The sequence below is a fragment of the Aspergillus sydowii genome, assembly GCF_001890705.1.
Source record: "Aspergillus sydowii CBS 593.65 unplaced genomic scaffold ASPSYscaffold_1, whole genome shotgun sequence".
Classification (NCBI taxonomy): domain Eukaryota; kingdom Fungi; phylum Ascomycota; class Eurotiomycetes; order Eurotiales; family Aspergillaceae; genus Aspergillus; species Aspergillus sydowii.
The window spans coordinates 217395-235621 of NW_024467859.1; the positions used below are offsets into that span (position 1 = coordinate 217395).

The 18227-nt window shown below is 50.7% G+C and overlaps 9 protein-coding genes across 9 annotated transcripts; 5 read left to right on the forward strand and 4 right to left on the reverse strand.

Moving 5' to 3' along the window:
• Positions 1–198: 198 nt before the first annotated feature.
• Positions 199–957, reverse strand: ASPSYDRAFT_25400 (DUF5315 domain-containing protein; the record flags this gene model as incomplete). The annotated part of the gene is made up of 1 exon (XM_040844156.1): positions 199–957. One exon carries the CDS (start codon positions 955–957, stop codon positions 199–201), a length of 759 nt encoding a protein of 252 aa, XP_040707119.1.
• Positions 958–1493: 536 nt separating this feature from the next.
• rps23 (40S ribosomal protein uS12) lies at positions 1494–2031 on the forward strand (the record flags this gene model as incomplete). Its single annotated transcript, XM_040848601.1, has 2 exons — positions 1494–1752; positions 1853–2031. 2 exons carry the CDS (start codon positions 1494–1496, stop codon positions 2029–2031), a joined length of 438 nt encoding a protein of 145 aa, XP_040707120.1.
• A 566-nt stretch (positions 2032–2597) lies between these two features.
• On the reverse strand, positions 2598–4081 carry ASPSYDRAFT_25402 (translation initiation factor eIF2B subunit beta; the record flags this gene model as incomplete). Its single annotated transcript, XM_040844157.1, has 4 exons — positions 2598–2670; positions 2724–3561; positions 3620–3915; positions 3984–4081. The coding sequence occupies 4 exons, from the start codon at positions 4079–4081 to the stop codon at positions 2598–2600; spliced, it is 1305 nt and encodes a 434-aa protein (XP_040707121.1).
• Positions 4082–4837: 756 nt separating this feature from the next.
• nemA (Nem1-Spo7 phosphatase catalytic subunit NEM1) lies at positions 4838–6435 on the forward strand (the record flags this gene model as incomplete). Its single annotated transcript, XM_040844158.1, has 2 exons — positions 4838–6233; positions 6290–6435. The coding sequence occupies 2 exons, from the start codon at positions 4838–4840 to the stop codon at positions 6433–6435; spliced, it is 1542 nt and encodes a 513-aa protein (XP_040707122.1).
• Positions 6436–7229: 794 nt separating this feature from the next.
• Positions 7230–8463, reverse strand: ASPSYDRAFT_142704 (alanine--glyoxylate transaminase; the record flags this gene model as incomplete). Its single annotated transcript, XM_040841267.1, has 2 exons — positions 7230–8301; positions 8375–8463. 2 exons carry the CDS (start codon positions 8461–8463, stop codon positions 7230–7232), a joined length of 1161 nt encoding a protein of 386 aa, XP_040707123.1.
• Positions 8464–9470: 1007 nt separating this feature from the next.
• On the forward strand, positions 9471–10431 carry ASPSYDRAFT_37851 (vacuolar protein sorting-associated protein 29). Its single transcript, XM_040845580.1, has 4 exons — positions 9471–9661; positions 9719–9733; positions 9814–10227; positions 10304–10431. The coding sequence occupies exons 1-4, from the start codon at positions 9605–9607 to the stop codon at positions 10418–10420; spliced, it is 603 nt and encodes a 200-aa protein (XP_040707124.1). The 5' UTR covers positions 9471–9604; the 3' UTR covers positions 10421–10431.
• A 292-nt stretch (positions 10432–10723) lies between these two features.
• Positions 10724–12152, forward strand: ASPSYDRAFT_223406 (polyadenylate-binding protein). Its single transcript, XM_040844111.1, has 4 exons — positions 10724–11204; positions 11373–11629; positions 11728–11815; positions 11874–12152. The coding sequence occupies exons 1-4, from the start codon at positions 11133–11135 to the stop codon at positions 12015–12017; spliced, it is 561 nt and encodes a 186-aa protein (XP_040707125.1). The 5' UTR covers positions 10724–11132; the 3' UTR covers positions 12018–12152.
• A 1425-nt stretch (positions 12153–13577) lies between these two features.
• Positions 13578–16691, forward strand: ASPSYDRAFT_53034 (NEDD4 family E3 ubiquitin-protein ligase; the record flags this gene model as incomplete). The annotated part of the gene is made up of 10 exons (XM_040848603.1): positions 13578–13597; positions 13700–13722; positions 13823–13861; positions 13920–14025; positions 14085–14218; positions 14331–15546; positions 15602–15895; positions 15949–16086; positions 16138–16533; positions 16592–16691. The coding sequence occupies 10 exons, from the start codon at positions 13578–13580 to the stop codon at positions 16689–16691; spliced, it is 2466 nt and encodes an 821-aa protein (XP_040707126.1).
• Positions 16692–17504: 813 nt separating this feature from the next.
• ASPSYDRAFT_83391 (uncharacterized protein) lies at positions 17505–17911 on the reverse strand (the record flags this gene model as incomplete). The annotated part of the gene is made up of 3 exons (XM_040851218.1): positions 17505–17530; positions 17589–17694; positions 17741–17911. 3 exons carry the CDS (start codon positions 17909–17911, stop codon positions 17505–17507), a joined length of 303 nt encoding a protein of 100 aa, XP_040707127.1.
• Between the last annotated feature and the right edge of the window lie 316 nt (positions 17912–18227).

An 18227-nucleotide genomic window follows, 5' to 3' on the forward strand; every position in this document is an offset into this window, starting at 1 on the left:
GGAGTACAGTATATGTGCCATTAAAGTAACTTGGCATGGCATCAGAAACGAGGTGACTGTTCGGTCCGGGGTGATATGCTGTTGTTTGGCGAGACCTGTGCCCAGCGTTTGCTGATAGAAAACCCTGTTATCTTGTTGTTTTGGAAATCTCTGGCACGTATAGTGTAGTATTGAGTCGTCCCAATCCGACCAGTTAAATCAGCCGGTTGTATTAACGGTAGATTGGGAAGCGGTGCTCAAGTTGTCATCCTCACTCCAAATATCCTTGCTCTCTGCTTCCATTGTACGCATGGCCTGAGCAACATCTTCTAATTTTGCGACCACATCCAAAACGCTGTTATTAACTTGATCAAAGTACCGATCATTTGCTTCCCGCCTCTCGCGGGCAAGCTGGATGTCTTTCTCCGTTTCTTCATCCAGGTTCTTTGACGATTCATCCGCCTCCCCAGGCATATCCCCAGCTGTCCGCGAGTCTCTCTTGGGAGACTGGGGCTTCATAGTAGCAGTTTTGGAATCAACACCTTCATCTTCAGCTTCACCGCGACCCCAGGCCTGCGCAAGTCGTAGATGCTTCATTCGCAGCTCTTCTAGGGCTTCGGAGTGTTTCTCTCCAAATACATGACCGCGGACCGCTGCGCTAACTTCCACATCAGAAAGCGCGCTTTGCATCTCTTCCCAAAGCGCATCGGAGCCATCTACCTCGCCCCGGGACTGGGTGCGAGATAGAAACGGAGAGAGACCAGACGCATCGAGGGGTTTTGGCGACGAACGCCTGCGGTTCAAGAGTGGGCTGTGGGCCGCAGGTTGACTACCTCCAGGAGCGGAAACCGTAGGCACTGGTGGTTGAAGGGATAGATTCGATGCATTATGTGACGGCGGGCCCTGAAAGAGGGCGGGAGGTGGAAGACGTTGGGAGCTCACCTTCCTCAAGGCGTCCAGGCTGTGGTTGGTCTCCATTGATGCAGCTGCGACAAAACGTTGATAAATTACTTCCGACAGTTGCGTCACATTCTAACACACTAACAGGAGCTTCCTTGGATAGTGGTCGTAGATCAACAGATACGGAGCATCTAAATGCGAAGCTCCACCCTTATCGTTATCGTTATCGGAAGAGCGGTGAATGTTTTTCCGATCCGGACCTCGACTCGCTTAGCTGCCGTTTAGGGCGGAGGCGCACAGCAGAACATTTTCGCCTTCCCCGATCTTAGCGAGACGCCGGCCGTGAAAGGAACCCTTCGACTCTCGACAACCATCCATCCAGCCGCTCGGTACATATCCATCAGTCGGTAAGTGTGTACTCGTCGTTTATTGTCGTCGTCGTCGAAATTCAACACAAGGAAATTTTCCTTTTTTTCCGGAGATTCCACTGTCGATTTTCACCTCTACCATATCCCGCCTCTAAATTCAAGATCACACCACACATTTTCAAGACAGCAAATTTCTAACGTTTGACTCCGCACAGTCGACCTTTCGTTCGATCATAATCCGACAAGATGGGTAAGGGACAGCCTAGAGGTTTGAACGCCGCCCGCAAGCTCGCGAACACTCGTCGTGAGAACCGCTGGGCCGATCTGCACTACAAGAAGCGCCTTCTCGGTACCGCCTACAAGTCCTCTCCCTTCGGTGGTGCTTCCCACGCCAAGGGTATCGTTCTCGAGAAGGTTGGTGTCGAGGCCAAGCAGCCCAACTCCGCCATTCGCAAGTGTGTCAAGGTCCAGCTTATCAAGAACGGCAAGAAGGTCACTGCTTTCGGTGGGTACACTCTATTTCCTTCAACGCCGCTTAGCGGTTCTTTCGATGAATTGAAGAGAGGGTTGGCTGGAAAAATGGAGACTGACAACATTTTTATTAGTCCCCAACGACGGTTGCTTGAACTTCATCGATGAGAACGACGAAGTCCTTCTCGCCGGTTTCGGTCGTAAGGGTAAGGCCAAGGGTGATATTCCCGGTGTCCGTTTCAAGGTCGTCAAGGTCTCTGGTGTCGGTCTGATGGCTCTGTGGAAGGAGAAGAAGGAGAAGCCCCGTTCGTAAACGGGTGCAAGAGAAAGGAAGACGAGTTATGGTGCAGGAATGATATCCGAGATTGAGTCGCCGGGGCCCCGTGCTTTTGAAGATTGGGAGGCATGGTCTATGGATCTGGAAATTATGGTTCAGGATGGATGACCCTGCAAAAGCCATTGCAGATACTACGATTGATATACTTCATAAAAGGCGGCGCCATGATTTATTTCTCCGGGAAGGGCCCTAAAATCAACAAATCCTTCAAATCCCTTTTTGTGCGTAAGGAAACGTAGGGAGGCTAGTAAATTGTATGGGGAAGCTATCCACGGATATGTTTTTCATACACCATTACAGTTTACGGAATCTGAAATTCGAGCGCATGTGCTTCGGAGTGATATAATGATCAGTAGGGCCACATGCAATACATGAAGATATTGCATGATACGATCCAAGGAACCATCCACCTTATCTAATCTGATGCTTTTATCCCGTCTATACGGTTAAGTGTAATCCTGATGCCATATGCGGCCATATGAATGCTTTTGGATTTTCTTTTTTTATGAGCTTCATCTGTCCCCAAATTACTTAGGTCTGTCTCAAAAGCTGATGTCCTCCTTTCGGTAATGGTCAGACACAATACGATACAGATATGACGGCGCATGTCCACCCCTATATAGAAGTTAGATCGGTTCCTTTTGCGGTCAACGGTGTAGGGGACTTACAAGTTCGTGATATAAAGGTCAACCAATTCTGCAGGAACATAGTCGTACAGGGGGTTTTGTACATCGATCTGATCTACAAGGTCGCCATCCTCGTAGTCAATAACCTTGCTTGAATCACCGTACTCGATTAAAGAGTCAAAATCGAATGGATACACCGGACTAAGTTTGTAAACACCGCTTACGACAACACATGGCGTTTGGTGTACCTTAGCGGCCCGGGCAATGACGCGGGTACCCGCAGACGCAACGAGGCCGCCATTAGCGAGAACGGAATGTGTACCTAAGATGACTTTGTTCACCCGAGACATCAGAGCAAAAACTGCGGAATCGGGAATAAGGATCACTGTGATGCCGTGCGCAATAAGAGGTTTCTGGAAGGAATCGGTGCTGAGGATTTCATCGTCACTCGGGACGTTGCCACTGACAGTGGCATGGGTGGCCTCGTGGTTGTTAGGGTACGATTCGGCGTGGATGACAGTAAACTTCCGTTTCGCGGCGGCTTTGAGGAGGAATTTCTGTACCGTCGTCGACGATGTATGTGTGAGGATAATTTCGTTCGAGTGAATGTGGTCGAGGGCGTAGGCCGCAATCTGATCGTCCACTTGGCCCAACTCGTCGATGATCTCGTTAATTCCGTCTAGGACTTCGGCGCGAATATCCTTGTTTTGGGTGTGCCCGGGTAGGCGTCCAGATGGCGAGGCGGATGTTGGCGTACCCGGCAATGAGGGTTCGGGTTCTGGGTGAGAGAGTAAACTGAACATGGAGACAGGATGAGCAGCCAACGATGACATCGGCTTTGAGGCACCACGGTCAGAGCCGTCATGACGCAAATCCATGTCTGTCAAGTTCATGTTAGCTGAGAAGCTTCGTCGTCATGATTGAGGGCAGTGGCTTACCATCCCCCCCACGAGGCGTCTGCGGTTGGCTTTCAGAGCCTGCCTCACTCAATGTAAAGTCCCCATCCCTATCGTCCTCCGCCTCGTCACGAATCAGTCCCAACACGCGCCTAACAATGTTCCCGACCACCATCTCCCTAGGCTGTGCAGCTATCAACCGTCTCCCTACACTCTGCACCCGCTCAATGAGTTTAGAGGCATCGCTCGTCCTGCACGCAGATATGACGCTACGTAGCAGGTAAGCGGTCGCTGTCGCGCATGATCTCGAGTGTCGTATCTGTCTCCGCTTCAAAAGTCTTCAACACGTCAGTTAGTTAGTGCTGCAGCTGCAGACAAGAGACCAAGGGAGAAAGCCGGAACGCACGAGATCAGGTTATCAATGGATGTATCAATCGGATTGGTCTTTAGGGATTTCAAGAATGACGCCAACCCAGGCGTCAACGGAGCAGATGAGGGTGGCATGATTTTATGTGCGTATAATCATATATGTCCTGCTGTACATCAGTTAGCGGGCCTCTGAGTCAGGATAGACGAGACACGGGAGTTTTCCCCAGTAAAGCGTACCTCGGGTTCCCTCGGGAATTTTTTGTTTAACGGGCAGGGCTCGGAAGCTTTAGCTGCAGAAGCGATTGGCGTGGAGCCAAGAGAGCGACGTTCTGTTGCGGAGGGGTAATTTGGGAGCAGGTGGGATGTGCTGGTGAAGGGAGTTTTTTTGCCCGCCTTTAGTTTGGGTGTTTGGGGGAGCTGCCTCGGCGGCGGCGTTTGCTTGGCCCAACGGCATCCTCATTCCTCGTTCCCCATAGCAGATCGATCATACCGTCTCCCACTGCCGACCCCATCCTTACTCCTCATCGAGACCTGTCCTCGCGATTGGGTTACCCTGTGCTCTTCCTCCCTGTTTGCCCTTCACTTCGGTTTCTCCCCCTGTTAAATAAGCAGCTGTCAACCACCTCTCGGCCCATCCTACTGTATTTCGTCCGCTCTCCAGAAACCCAGGGCTGGAGGAGCCGTGGTCTCGAAGCACGGGCTGTCAACTGGCGCATTGAGGTTAGTGCAGGAGAAGATATTTCATACTCTTTCCGACCCTTCCATCGCTAGTCGTCCCCTTCAGCCTGTTCGGTCTCTGCCAACCTCCGAATGGTCCGGTGATCGCTAACTCGCGCGATTCGCGCCACAGATACCTGCGCCAGCCCAGACACCCGTGGGCCGCATCAAAAGATGAACTCGCTGAATCTTCTGTCGTCTCGAGTCATTGGCCAGTCTTCGAATTCGAAGCGTAGCCGCCAGCGATCTCGTTCTCAAGGGGACATATCTCCTGTGATTGCCCCCGGTGACTTCGCGAAATTTAGGTCCTATAGCGAAAGCAACTTCCATGCCAACGGTGCCGAGGAGAAAAATGGTGGCGATGCGTCCGAACCGGCAGACGAGGCTAACTATGATGAACATACGCTTGACGAGAAAACACCGTTAATAAGAGGGCTTCAAAAAAGCCCATCGCTTGCTACGAAAGGCTCCTTGGGTCTAATTGCCCAGCGGCTTCTTGAGGCAGTCACCGAAACAATCAAGTTCATTCTAGAGACTTTGGTTGCACCTGGTGTGTATGTAGCACAATGCTTTCGAGATGAAACAACAGGGAGGTACTCGCCATTGACTCCTGTGAGAAAGCTTCAACGGTCTATACCCGGTTCTTCGTCAAATAGTCCAAATACGGCACGGAAATCTGCTACCCAGCTTGAAGGAAAGCGCCGCTCCGGCTCTACCAGAAAATTGCGAAACCATCCGTCCCGGGACTCCATCGCGTCAAGCACTTCCGAGTCGGAGGGGGACCGTCGAGCTATGAAAGGGCTCACAAGTAGTAAGCCTCGTACCGCGAAGAAGAACTCGAGCGAAGAATCAACGACCGATGCCACAACTCCGCGACGGTCTATTCGGATCAAGCTTAACAATGAAGAAACTCTCCAGCGACAAAGGCAACGTCGGGCGCGGAGTGCTGACCTCGACCGGTCGTCGCGGAACGGGTCTCAAGCTTCTGTCGACCCAGACAGTTTGAAGTCACCGTCTCCATCTGTACATCTAGTCACACGCTATCCTCACTCACCTGTCCCTCCCCGGCCGCTCATCCCATCCCGCCTTCCGTCATACACGGCTACCGGCAGAAGCGCCAGGATACCCCAGAAAACGCTCGTCTTGGATTTGGATGAAACGCTCATTCACTCGCTCGCCAAGGGAGGCCGCATGTCCAGCGGCCACATGGTCGAAGTCAAACTCGCTACGCCGATGACGACTGCTCTCTCACCTGGTGCACCCCCTACAACTCTCGGGCCTCAACATCCAATCCTATATTATGTACACAAACGGCCTCATTGTGACGAATTTCTACGCAAAATCTGCAAGTGGTATAAACTAGTTGTCTTCACCGCAAGTGTTCAAGAGTACGCCGATCCAGTCATTGACTGGCTGGAGCAGGAGCGGAAATACTTCCAAGCGCGGTATTACAGGCAACATTGCACATTCCGAAATGGCGCGTACATCAAAGATTTGAGCTCGGTTGAGCCAGACCTAAGCCAAGTGATGATCCTGGATAACAGCCCTATGAGCTATATCTTCCATGAAGGTAGGCAGGGTATTCCTCTCGATTTATTTCGAGCTAGCACTAATGCAAGTCCGCAGATAACGCCATTCCAATCGAGGGCTGGATCAGTGACCCAACAGACAATGGTCTCCTCCATCTAATCCCAATGCTGGAAGCCCTGCAATATGCCACCGACGTGCGGGCGTTCTTAGCACTCCGTAGAGGAGAAGCCGATGCTCTATGAACACCTGCTCTGACTGGCGCAATAACTTTACATTACCTCAACTTTGATATCCCACGTGCTAACTACCTAATGCATTGTAAAGAGCCCAAAGCCGTTGATTTGAAAGCATGACGAGTGTTTAGCATTACTATCAACATTATCCTTCCCATACCCCTTTTCTCGACTACTACTGTTTGCATTAATTGTATCTGCTTATTCTCGTCGTTCATCTTCCACTGTCTTCTCTTCTCAGAAATATTTACCGCGTCGAGTATCGCTTAGACGAAGTAATGAAGCCAGGCTTGTTTCAGTCTTCCTATCCGAGGTATATATATACATATTCATGTTCTACCGCGCCGGGAGTGTTCCCGGTCAACGCAAACCTAACTCCCAACCGCCAGACTCCTGATTGCTTTTCGATGATTCACAAACCGCCGAACTTGATTGGGCGACCATCATCCCAGTAGTTCCCACCCCCTCTTCGGCTTGATACTCATTATTAGTTATTATTACGGTGGACAACTGGACATGCTCAAGTCTAAATGGATACCGGATAATTTGCTCCAATGACTCTAACCGGCATGGCTCCCGAGGCCCACTTTCGTCATAGTTCTGTTCTGGCCCTCCGAACTCGGCCAACAGGAAACATGCCCCGCGCCTGATGATAGGGAAAGCCAGCGACTCCAAGTTTCTGGAGGAGCGGTCCGTACTATACTTAGTTGTTATTGTTAAGTATTGTCATCTGTGCTATGAGTTAACATGAATTGATCTGAAAATCTGTAGATTTGGGCTATTCTATCTCGTAATATCTACATTTACAGACCCTTGGCTTTCTTCGCATCGGCAAGGGATTCCTTGAGGGCTGCGATGGCCTTCTCAACGTCACCGCGAGCGGGGTCTGTAATGCTAACGCCCATGTGTCCGAAGCGGATGTACTTGGTTGCAACTTCCTTGTGCAGACCACCGGCAAAGATGACTCCACGCTTCAGGAGGCCGGGAAGGACGTCAGGCGGGGTCAAGCCTTCGGGGAGCCAGATTGCTGTCATAGCGTGAGCCTGGTTCTCGGTCTTAGAAGCTAGCTGCTGCAGACCAAGATCGGCGACGGCAGCCTTGACACGATCAGAGGCCTGGCGGTGAGCCGCGAAGCGCTCTGACACCGGCCGGGCTGTGATCTGGGACAGAGTGGTGTGGAGAGCGTGGACGAGTTGGGTGGGAGGAGTGGCGAAGTAGGAGGGCTTGAGGTTTTCGTAGTTCTGCATGATCGGGATCCAGTTGGCCAGGGAGGAGTAGTAGGAGGATGGCGGGGTCTTGCGGGCCTTGAACGTCTCAACTGCCCGGCCGGAGAGCATGAGAATGCTGAGACCGGGAGGGCAGCCGATGGCCTTCTGGCTGGCGGTTAGGACCGCATCCAGATCCCATTCGTCAAAGGCAATCTCCTCGCAGCCGACACTGCACACGCCATCCACGACCACGAGAGTCTGGGGGCTGACCCGGCGGACAATCTCTGTAACCTTCTTTATGTCACTCAGGACACCAGTGGACGTATCGACATGGGTGACCGTGACGACCTTGTATGGCTTCTCCTTCAATGCTTGCTCAATGGCTTCGAAAGACGGACGGTCTCCAATTGGTGCCTTCAGTTGTGTAGCGTTGGCCCCGTATGTTTCCAAGCAGGTTGCGAATGAGTCGGCGAAGTAACCGGAGTGTAGGACAAGAGCGTTCTCGCCCTTCTCGACGAGGTTAGAAGCCACAACATCCCAGCCTAGAGTACCGCTGCCAGAGATAACAAGCGGCTGAGCTGCGGGGTTTGTAGACTGGAAGAGCTTCCGGACCATAGTCAATGTCTCTCCAAAGGTCTTGACGAACCCGGGGGCAACATGGCTCTCGCTAATGATTCAACCCCGCGTTAGTTCAGCCTCGAAGGGTCAAGTGTAAACACGAAGGCGTAGAATATACTCACGCATAATGTCCCATGGACTGAAGAACAGCATCGTCGAATTCGATGGGGCCCGGAATGAGCAGGGTGGGGTGAGGGGCTTGAGTCGACATTTTGGCAGCAGGGGACGTGGAGGGTTGGGATTGAGAAGTTGAAGAAGGATGAAGCGGGGGAGCGGAGCGATCGGGGGGGTTATATTCGACGTCGTCGGGAGTCTGGGCGTTCCTTTCGGTCGAGAATGGGGTGTTAAGTTCCGGCAGCGGGAGTCTCTGATCCAGGTGTCTGGAGATCAGGCTCAGGCGCTGCGATACCTGAGTGGGCGCCAGAGTTTCCCGAGGGTTCGGCTCTCGACGGGAGAGCCCGCGGGGAAGTCGACTGGATTGAGGATGGAGGAGGGAACCAAATCAACCAAGGGCGCGATCGGGGATCGCCGGAGTGTCTGGTCGGCCCGGTGGGCTTTCACAGGCAAACTGATAAGTGTAGAGAATAGAGATAGATGTATACCGGGAATCTGCTCTCAGATGGGGGATTCAATTGAAGGTCTGCTCTGGCTTCCTCTGATACTGGCTGTCTTAAATAAAGCGACTCCACGCGTGTCTGACTCCAAGTCTCCAACTGTTTTTCTTTTTTTCTTCACCGGCGACGTGTTTTTCCACCTTTCCAAGCGTCTCAAACGGGCGGAGCCTCCCGTCTCGGCCGGAAGCAGCCAACTGAATTGCCGGGTTCCCCAGGATATCGAATACCTATGTAGTATACAGAATAGTCCGTGGGCGCCCCTCTTATTGGCTAGACTGTTGTGTTCATTCCCAATGTACTGCAATTCTTGAACGTAAAGGACGATGGAACTGTACCACGTAGGCGTTGTACTGGTACGAATCGTTCTCCACCACGAACATACTCCAACTCGTCAATGAAGCAACTCAAGGTACATCTGGGGCATATTCTGTCTTCCCAGTCTCTAAACACTTCGTCCAGTCAAGAACTCAAAAGGTAGCTTAAGAAAGTCTAGATACTTTGTAGGCTGGAGCTTAGCTAGATCGGGCGGCTGTTTAGGGCTCAGGGCTTCAGTCTGACGATCATACCCAGCTTCCCCGCGATAGCTTCACCGTTATCGCTAGGTAGCAACCAATCTGACAGCTGCATACCAACAAAAGCTACCCATTGCTTTTTTGACACTCCGCGTGGGCTTTTTATTGACTACCTGAAAAAAGCGCCCCCTTGGAATGGTCCATTGACCCATTCAAGCCTTCCAGGATGACCTCGCGCCTGGTCCTGGTCATTGGTGACCTCTTTATCCCTGACAGAGCCCCGGTATGTGACCAAGTCTACTGTGCCTGGCACTTAATATTTCTAACATGTAATCCGCAGGATCTTCCAGCAAAGGTACGCCGCACAGACTCACTGGGCCACATAGTCGTCGGCCACCTCCGTCTCCCAACGGTCTCTTGTTGACAATGTCGCAGTTTCGCAAGCTCCTCACGCCAGGCAAGATCGGCCAGATCCTATGTCTAGGAAACCTTACGGATCGTAACACATTCGAGTTTCTCCGTCAAGTCGCCCCGGATCTCCAATTAGTCAAGGGCGATTTCGATGTCGACTCTCCTAATCTCCCTCTTTCGAAAGTTGTAACGCATGGAAGTCTCCGAATCGGGTTCACTCATGGCCATACTATTATCCCACCTGGAGATGCGGATGCGCTACTTATTGCTGCTCGTCAGATGGATGTAGACATACTGCTGTGGGGTGGTACTCACCGTTTTGAAGCATTCGAATTGGAGGGTAGGTTTTTTGTGAACCCAGGAAGTGCAACCGGAGCTCTGAGCACAGGATATTGGCCGGAAGGAGAGGAACCCACTCCAAGCTTTTGTTTGATGGATGTAAGTCTAACTGATTGTTGTCCACACATCCGAATTCTCCCTAGTTGCAGGAACGACCTTTCTAACATCCAGATAGATCCAAGGTGATGTTCTGGTGCTATACGTGTACCAGCTGAAGACCGATCCCAACGGCACTGAGACCGTTGCCGTTGAGAAAGTTTCTTATCGCAAGAATAGCGTACCGTCCTCGTGAACCGATCCCCCATGCTCCCTCTGTACATATGCTATCTATAGATACCGATTCTGTTATGACCTTTCAATGCTTGTTAATTAATATTATTCCTCATCTGGGTCAGCTCTGTTGCCGGTGATGTATTCGTTAGGTCCGCTTTATACTAGTAGTGTATGTTCTTCGCCTGTTTCTTCGTACCCATATTGTAATATAATGCCAAGGAACAGGTGATGATCTTTCTTCCAGACTTGAAACGTTTAAATGCATTAAGAATGTATTCTATGGGCTCTAAGTGTGAATAAACAAACAATTTGCCACAAGCAATGTATTAGAAGTCGGTAGTGGTATTGCTTTGCCGCATACATTCTTTCAAAGAAAGTGATGCAATAGTTGGAGCCCGATCAACGGTGCTTAAGACTTGTGATGACAAAATTCACTAGACCAGAAAAAGAAACAGTGGCTTCGGCTTCGATCTAACTCAAGCATCACATTCACAAAGATCTCTCTTCTTTATCTTTAATCACCAGTCATTTACCTACTTGGACCATTTTCGCTCGTTTGAGTTAGGCTTTACTCGAAGTGTGCTGTTCGGCTGGCGTTTACGTTCCTTTAAGACATTTTACTGCCGGAATCCGCTACCCAAAACAGGTGGAGAGCTTCCGCTTCCGCACACGCTTCATCCGAAGACACCTGACTCGAGGAGAGAAAGGCATTTCCTGTTCCATATACAACAATGGCAACAGAAGAACATGAGATCAAGGATGAGCGCCTCGAGGCAACTCACGAAGAGGGGGGAGACGATGAGGTAAGTGATTGCTAGGCTCTCCAATGAAGCGGGCGCGAACAAGGAGCTTGAACTCAATGCGCGCGACGGTTCACCTTCGCTTGGGAGTCTTTCTCTGGTGTCCCTAAATGTTCATTTTTAAAATTATCTTTTCGAGTATAAGGCTAATATGTTCCCTCCATCCCATAGGAAGAAATCGAGGCCATGAAGAGACGGGTGGCCGAAATGGAATCCGAAGCTGCCAAATTACGGGAAATGCAAGCTACACTTGACCAACAATCCGAGAGCCTGAAAGAAGACAAGGAGGATATCGATGCCCGGAGTGTATTCGTCGGTAACGTGGACTATGGTGCTTCCCCCGAGGAAATCCAGGCGCATTTCCAGAGCTGCGGCTCAATCAACCGCGTTACAATCCTCCTAGACAAATATACAGGCCAACCCAAAGGGTACGTACCGCGTCTCAAATCTACATATACAGTTGAAATTTTCTGTGTTCTTAGATGATCTTCTTCTAAACGCGGACGGCGCTGACTTGATGACATAGCTATGCCTACGTAGAATTTGCCGAGCCTAGCTTGGTGGCGCAGGCTCTTGTCCTGAACGAGAGTGTCTTTCGTGGCAGGAACCTGAAGGTAAGCGCTTACAGTGGAGGTGGACTATGGTTACAGTGCGCTAATGAACTATATGCAGGTCGTTCCCAAGCGCACCAATCTTCCTGGCATGGGCAGCCGGGGACGCGGTCGAGGCCGCGGCCGGGGATATGGCCGAGGAGGCCCTCGTGGAGGCTACCGCGGTGGCTATAGAGGCCGCGGACGAGGTTATGCACCTTATTAATTACGTCCCGCGTGCACCTTGGTAGGATACAAAGAAACGCGCCAGGAAATCTCAAGCGGACCCGTCGATCAGCAGGAGCACGACAAAGGAAGCGCACATTTAGTGAAGCTTATGGAGTTGAAGGCGGATCTCTGCATCGAACTATCACGGAAGTCTTCTTTGGAGTTAGGGTTGGGCTGTTCTACTGTATGTTAACCATCCTGTCCCAGCGACGTGGGCAAGATGGCGGAATGGATTATCTGATGTCTACTATCCACTTTATCCCGAACTTAAGGCCGGAAGCAGCTAAAAGCCGCGAGAAAAACGAGAGACCACCATTTGAGGGGATACATAAACAGACTACCCAGGTAGGACTTGGGTTTTCGGCTCATATCTGCGCGGGTCGTACGTTGTACCATTAGATCAAACTTTAGGCTGCCATTGATAGCATTCGCCTGGATCGCGGGTCCTGGCTTAGGTAGAAGATTGCAGATTTCGGCTCTTATATCCCGCGTTGTTGGTAATCCGGGTGCTCCGCCAAGTAATTGTATAGACATCATGGAAGCTTGAAGCCTACAGACTGGGGCTGAGTCAGGTAACTGTGTCTCGATGCCGTGAACAAAAAAAGACGGGGAAGTATCTAACTCGATTATGGTAATAATAATAGTCCGCGCCCGCGCCATAGGAGCCGGGGATTTCCTACTTGTCGGTCGAGAATTCTGTTGCCTTGGCCGGCCTGGATCTAATGATCTATAATAGGAGCACTGCAGGAGTCGTCATAGGGAGTTCATCTTGGCTCAGACTCTGATCTCATTGAAAGGATAGACGGTGAGAAAAGAAAGAGAAGTAAATAATGAAATCGCAGGCTCTTGACAGAGCGATCACCGATGCAGGGACAGTCCATGAAGACCTTAAGTAGTCGGCAAACAGTATGAAGTAATCTTGACCACCCCGCCTGAGACACCGCTGGTGAATTTACGAGGATCGCGCACCTGCAGGCCAACCCTGCTGTGACTTTCTTTCGCCGCTTTCGCGCTCTGAAATTTTGAACGTCTGCTTGGACGGGCTCGTGTTAATATTAATAAGACCCCTCATTTCTCGCCACGGCCACAGCAACAGTCAGCCCGAGTCGACCACTTTTGCGCGTTGTTCCTCCCGATCGAGCCCCTCGCCTCGTCCTGATTGGCCGCCGCAGCACAACGTCAGGACTTCCAACCCATCCGTCTGCCACTGCCAGTGCTGCAGCGACCTTTGCTCAGCCCCAATACACGGTGCAAGTACAACCGCAATCTCGCCGCGCCTCAGTCGACCCTCAGTCCATCACGTTCCTCTGCCCGAGTTGGTCTTCGACATCTTCGACTTTCTTTCCTCCAATCCACCCACCGCCCTTTTTCCCTCCCTGCTCTTCCGCCCTCCGAGCCACCTCCGGACCTCTCCCCTCGAACAACCATCGCTATCACCGGGCGTTTCCCTCTTTGAACAGTGGTGGATGCGCACGCGGCAAATCGCTTTATAGGCTTGCCTTTATCGGCCCTCTACACCCCCAGGCGTGTATAACCGACTGGACAACACCAGCGCAGGATGGGGTCCAATCTGCCTGCGTGAGTTCCCTTGTTGGATGATCTGGCTTTTCCCACCTCTGGGAATCATCCTCTTTCCCTTAACCGCTGTATTAATTTGGTACTAACATCGGGATATTACAGCCAACCTAATCTGAGGGTTACAAGTAAGACATCAACTATTCCCGCACCACCTATCAAGGAATAAGGCCTGGCCGTGCTGGATATTGCAGACAAGATACTGACCGAAGTTTGCTTTTTTGATAGTCATCGCTGCTGACGGGTTATACAAGCGCGATGTTTTCCGTATGTCTCATATGGTGACTGGCTGTCTATCCTCCCGTCGCTAACTCTTATCATTTAGGTCTCCCCGATCCCTTCGCCGTGGCCACCGTTGGAGGTGAGCAAACGCACACGACATCAGTGATCAAGAAGACGTTGAACCCGTATTGGAACGAGATGTTCGACCTGTGAGTTTTTCCGCTTCCAGTTCGACTCCGCGGGCGCTGATATCTTTGTAATTCTCAAGCCGGGTCAATGAAGATAGCATCCTCGCAATTCAGATATTCGACCAAAAGAAGTTCAAAAAGAAGGATCAAGGCTTCCTCGGCGTGATCAACGTGCGTATTGGAGATGTTATCGATTTGCAGATGGGGGGTGATGGTAAGTAATGTTCTTTACCGGCAACTTTCGGGCTGTCAGCGATGTACATGCATGTCTGCGGCTTTCTCGGAATATATCGTGGCTGACCTTGCTTCCCTGCGGCGTTTGACAGAGATGCTCACCCGAGACCTCAAGAAATCCAATGACAACCTTGTCGTGCATGGAAAGCTTATCATCAACCTATCGACTAACCTCAGCACGCCAAACACCAACCAGGCAAATGGTTTGCATCGAACACAGCCCGGACCTTCGACATCAGGTGGACTTGTTCCACAGGTTGCACCAACATCGTCACTCCCCCCAGCTGGCCCTAGCTCCGTCGATCAATCGGCCACTGCATCGAGTGCGTCTTTAAACCCGCAGCGTGTTCCGTCCACTACCCGGCCGACCAGTCAGATTGCCCCTCCAAACGGTGCACCACCGGTCCCTAATGGACAAGGCGCTCCGCGCCCAAACCTCAGTTCATTCGAGGATAACCAAGGGCGACTGCCAGCAGGCTGGGAGCGACGTGAGGATAACCTGGGAAGAACCTATTATGTGGACCACAACACCCGAACTACCACCTGGAACAGACCGTCAGCCAATTATAATGAGCAAACACAACGTACCCAACGGGAGGCTAACATGCAGTTGGAGCGGAGAGCACACCAAAACCGAATGCTTCCCGAGGACCGAACTGGAGCCAGCTCACCCAACTTATCGGAAAGCCAGCCACAGGCTCAAACCCCGCCAGCCGGTGGTAGCGGTAGCAACAACAGCAATATGGTTTCCATGATGGCGACAGGGGCTACCACTGCAGGCACTGGTGAGCTTCCACCTGGTTGGGAACAGCGGACCACTCCAGAGGGCCGGCCGTATTTCGTTGATCACAACACCCGCACCACGACTTGGGTCGATCCACGACGACAGCAGTACATCCGGATGTATGGCCAGAATGCCGCTGGCGGTAACACCACGATTCAACAGCAGCCCGTTTCTCAGCTCGGGCCACTACCTAGCGGTTGGGAGATGCGTCTGACGAACACAGCTCGAGTGTACTTCGTTGACCATAACACGAAGACGACCACATGGGATGATCCTCGCCTTCCATCTTCGTTGGATCAGGGCGTTCCGCAGTACAAGCGTGACTTCCGGCGGAAGTTGATTTATTTCCGGTCACAACCAGCACTGCGCATCATGTCTGGCCAATGTCATGTCAAGGTTCGCCGGAATAACATCTTCGAAGACTCATACGCCGAGATTATGCGCCAGAGTGCTTCTGATCTGAAGAAGCGTCTCATGATCAAATTCGACGGTGAAGACGGCCTGGACTATGGTGGTCTTTCTCGGTAAGCATAAGCTATAATATTCTCTTGGGGTTCGGTCGTTGCTAATATGCACCAGTGAATTCTTCTTCCTCCTTTCTCACGAAATGTTTAATCCGTTTTACTGTCTTTTCGAATACTCTGCGCACGATAATTATACCCTACAGATTAATCCTCATTCTGGTGTCAACCCGGAACATCTGAATTACTTCAAGTTTATTGGGCGTGTTGTTGGTTTGGCAATTTTCCACCGTCGCTTCCTCGATTCGTTCTTCATTGGGGCTTTTTACAAAATGATGCTGCGGAAGAGGGTGTCGTTACAAGACATGGAGGGTGTCGACGAAGATTTGCATCGCAACCTAGCGTGGACACTGTAAGTTCCCTCATCTACTCCCTTCCAGCAACATATCCCCTAACCATCAACAGCGATAACGACATCGAGGACATCATTGACTTGACTTTCACGGTTGACGACGAAAAGTTTGGAGAGCGCCGTACAATCGAGCTAAAGCCTGGTGGTGAGGACGTACCAGTGACTAATGAGAACAAGCACGAATATGTGGAGTAAGTTTTGTTGCCTCCAAGCTTTTCCATGAGCAAAGCTGATATCTGTAGGCTGGTTACCGAGTGGAAGATCGTGAAGCGAGTGGAGGAGCAGTTCAATGCGTTTATGTCTGGTTTCAATGAACTTATCCCGGCGGATCTAGTCAACGTGTTCGATGAGCGCGAGCTGGAATTGTTGATTGGAGGTATTGCCGATATTGATGTCGATGACTGGAAGAAGCACACGGACTACCGCGGCTACCAGGAGCAGGATGAAGTCATCCAGAACTTCTGGAAGATTGTTCGCACCTGGGATGCGGAACAGAAGTCTCGCTTGCTTCAATTCACCACGGGTACATCTCGTATTCCAGTCAACGGTTTCAAGGATCTCCAGGGTTCCGACGGCCCAAGGCGATTTACCATCGAGAAGTCTGGAGACCCGATTGCCTTACCCAAGTCGCACACATGGTATGTCTTTTGCGTAGACTCACCCAACCTTTGTGCGTTCTTCACTAACCATTGCCAGTTTCAACCGTCTTGACCTTCCACCGTACAAGACACACGACACTCTAGAGCATAAATTATCTATTGCTGTGGAGGAGACATTAGGTTTCGGACAGGAGTAGATATTGCATTAAGCGAATTTTTCAAGGAAGATTGCACATCAATGCATTTAAGTCTCCAGCCAGCTTCACTCAGATTGCCTCTAGACGACCGGCGGGGGGGGATTCCATACTTCGAAAAAGTTCCCAAGCCCTCTTTCGTTGGTTCTATTCTGAACGAAGTACTGCCTAGGGTCATACCATAACCGTCGAGTCCATCTCTATCTATTCTATCGTTTCTCCTTCTGTTTTTCCACGGTGCAGGTAGTCATTGCGTTATTCCCCGGTCATTCTTTTTGAGGAGAGCAGGACTCACGTTGAGATCTTACACACGGGCACATGGTATTTTTTTCGAGCTTTTATTTATCGATATTGTTAACCAGGTTGTGGTGGGCTTGTATATACTTGTATTATCTCTAGGAACATGGACGTCTGCGTGCTTTGCTGCCTTTGTTTATGTCGATATAGTAACATGCGATGCGAACACTTTGCTTTTATTATCTAGTATTATTTAAATTGAGCATGCTTATGAATATTGATATATATACAGTCTAACTTGATGTCCTAGATTTAAATTTGCTTTTCGTGCTGGTATCGTGTTCCCATTTCGGAATAATATACATCGGCCGCCAGCCCCAACCACCACTATACAGTGCATGATATCCATTTATCATAATTGCGGAGGAAAACCATTCAACCATTGATCACTAATGGCGTTTGGCTGTTTTTTTTTTTTTTTTTTATATTGCTTTATATGCCAACACTATTGGATATACAGATAGCATCCCCCTGTTGTGACTTCTACTCCTTAAGCGCAGTGTATATAAAAGAGCTTCCTTACATGACAGTGCAAAGAAGCGTCCCTGCAGGGGCCAGATCTCGTTAGCAGCATACATAGTTCATAAGTTCAGAGCAGCGTACCTCCAGTAATAACACTAGTTGTAACACCAGCTGCAATACCATTCGCCTCGCTCACCTCCCTAAGAACATTCCTGACCATCTCCTCATGGTCCTCAAACTCGTTCTCCTAACTCCTCCTCAGCGCGCCGTCTTGAAAGAACACTCTTTCGAACCTCTCGGACCGACTCTTCCAGATCTTTCAGCTCATATCCTTTCTCGGCAATCTGTTCACAGAACTGTCTATCAAATACCTCAATCTTCTCCTTCCACGCCTTTGTTTCATCGTTGTGCATCTCCCGCATTGACTTCCGAAAAGTCCCTTTCTCGTCTTCAGCCTTGGCCATCTTCTTCTTGAATTTCAGCCTTCAGCTCCCGCAATTCCTCAGCGTGGACAGCATCAGTCTTAGCAAGTCGGCTCTTGAGATCATTTTCCAAGTCTCGCAGCTGCCGCTCATGCTCTCGTAGAAGACTAAGGAATTTTCCGCATGGAACCAGAGTCCGACTGGGCAATGCGATGAGACACAATCCGCTGCGCTGATCTGGCTTCTTCACCGGCATCCCTACACCCACTCTCATTATGCCGTAACATCATAGCTCCGTTGTCAATAAACCCACCCAAGAATCGCTGATCCGTCAAAAGCTCTACCTCGTGCTGCTCCA

Bases quoted from the DNA above. Each gene is read 5' to 3' on its own strand.
- ASPSYDRAFT_37851 (XM_040845580.1), top strand. From the start codon at position 9,605: ATGACCTCGCGCCTGGTCCTGGTCATTGGTGACCTCTTTATCCCTGAC. The intron at 10,228-10,303 runs GTAAGTCTAACT...ACATCCAGATAG, and splicing joins CAAGCTTTTGTTTGATGGAT to ATCCAAGGTGATGTTCTGGT.
- ASPSYDRAFT_223406 (XM_040844111.1), top strand. From the start codon at position 11,133: ATGGCAACAGAAGAACATGAGATCAAGGATGAGCGCCTCGAGGCAACT. The intron at 11,205-11,372 runs GTAAGTGATTGC...TCCATCCCATAG, and splicing joins AAGAGGGGGGAGACGATGAG to GAAGAAATCGAGGCCATGAA. The intron at 11,630-11,727 runs GTACGTACCGCG...TTGATGACATAG, and splicing joins TATACAGGCCAACCCAAAGG to CTATGCCTACGTAGAATTTG.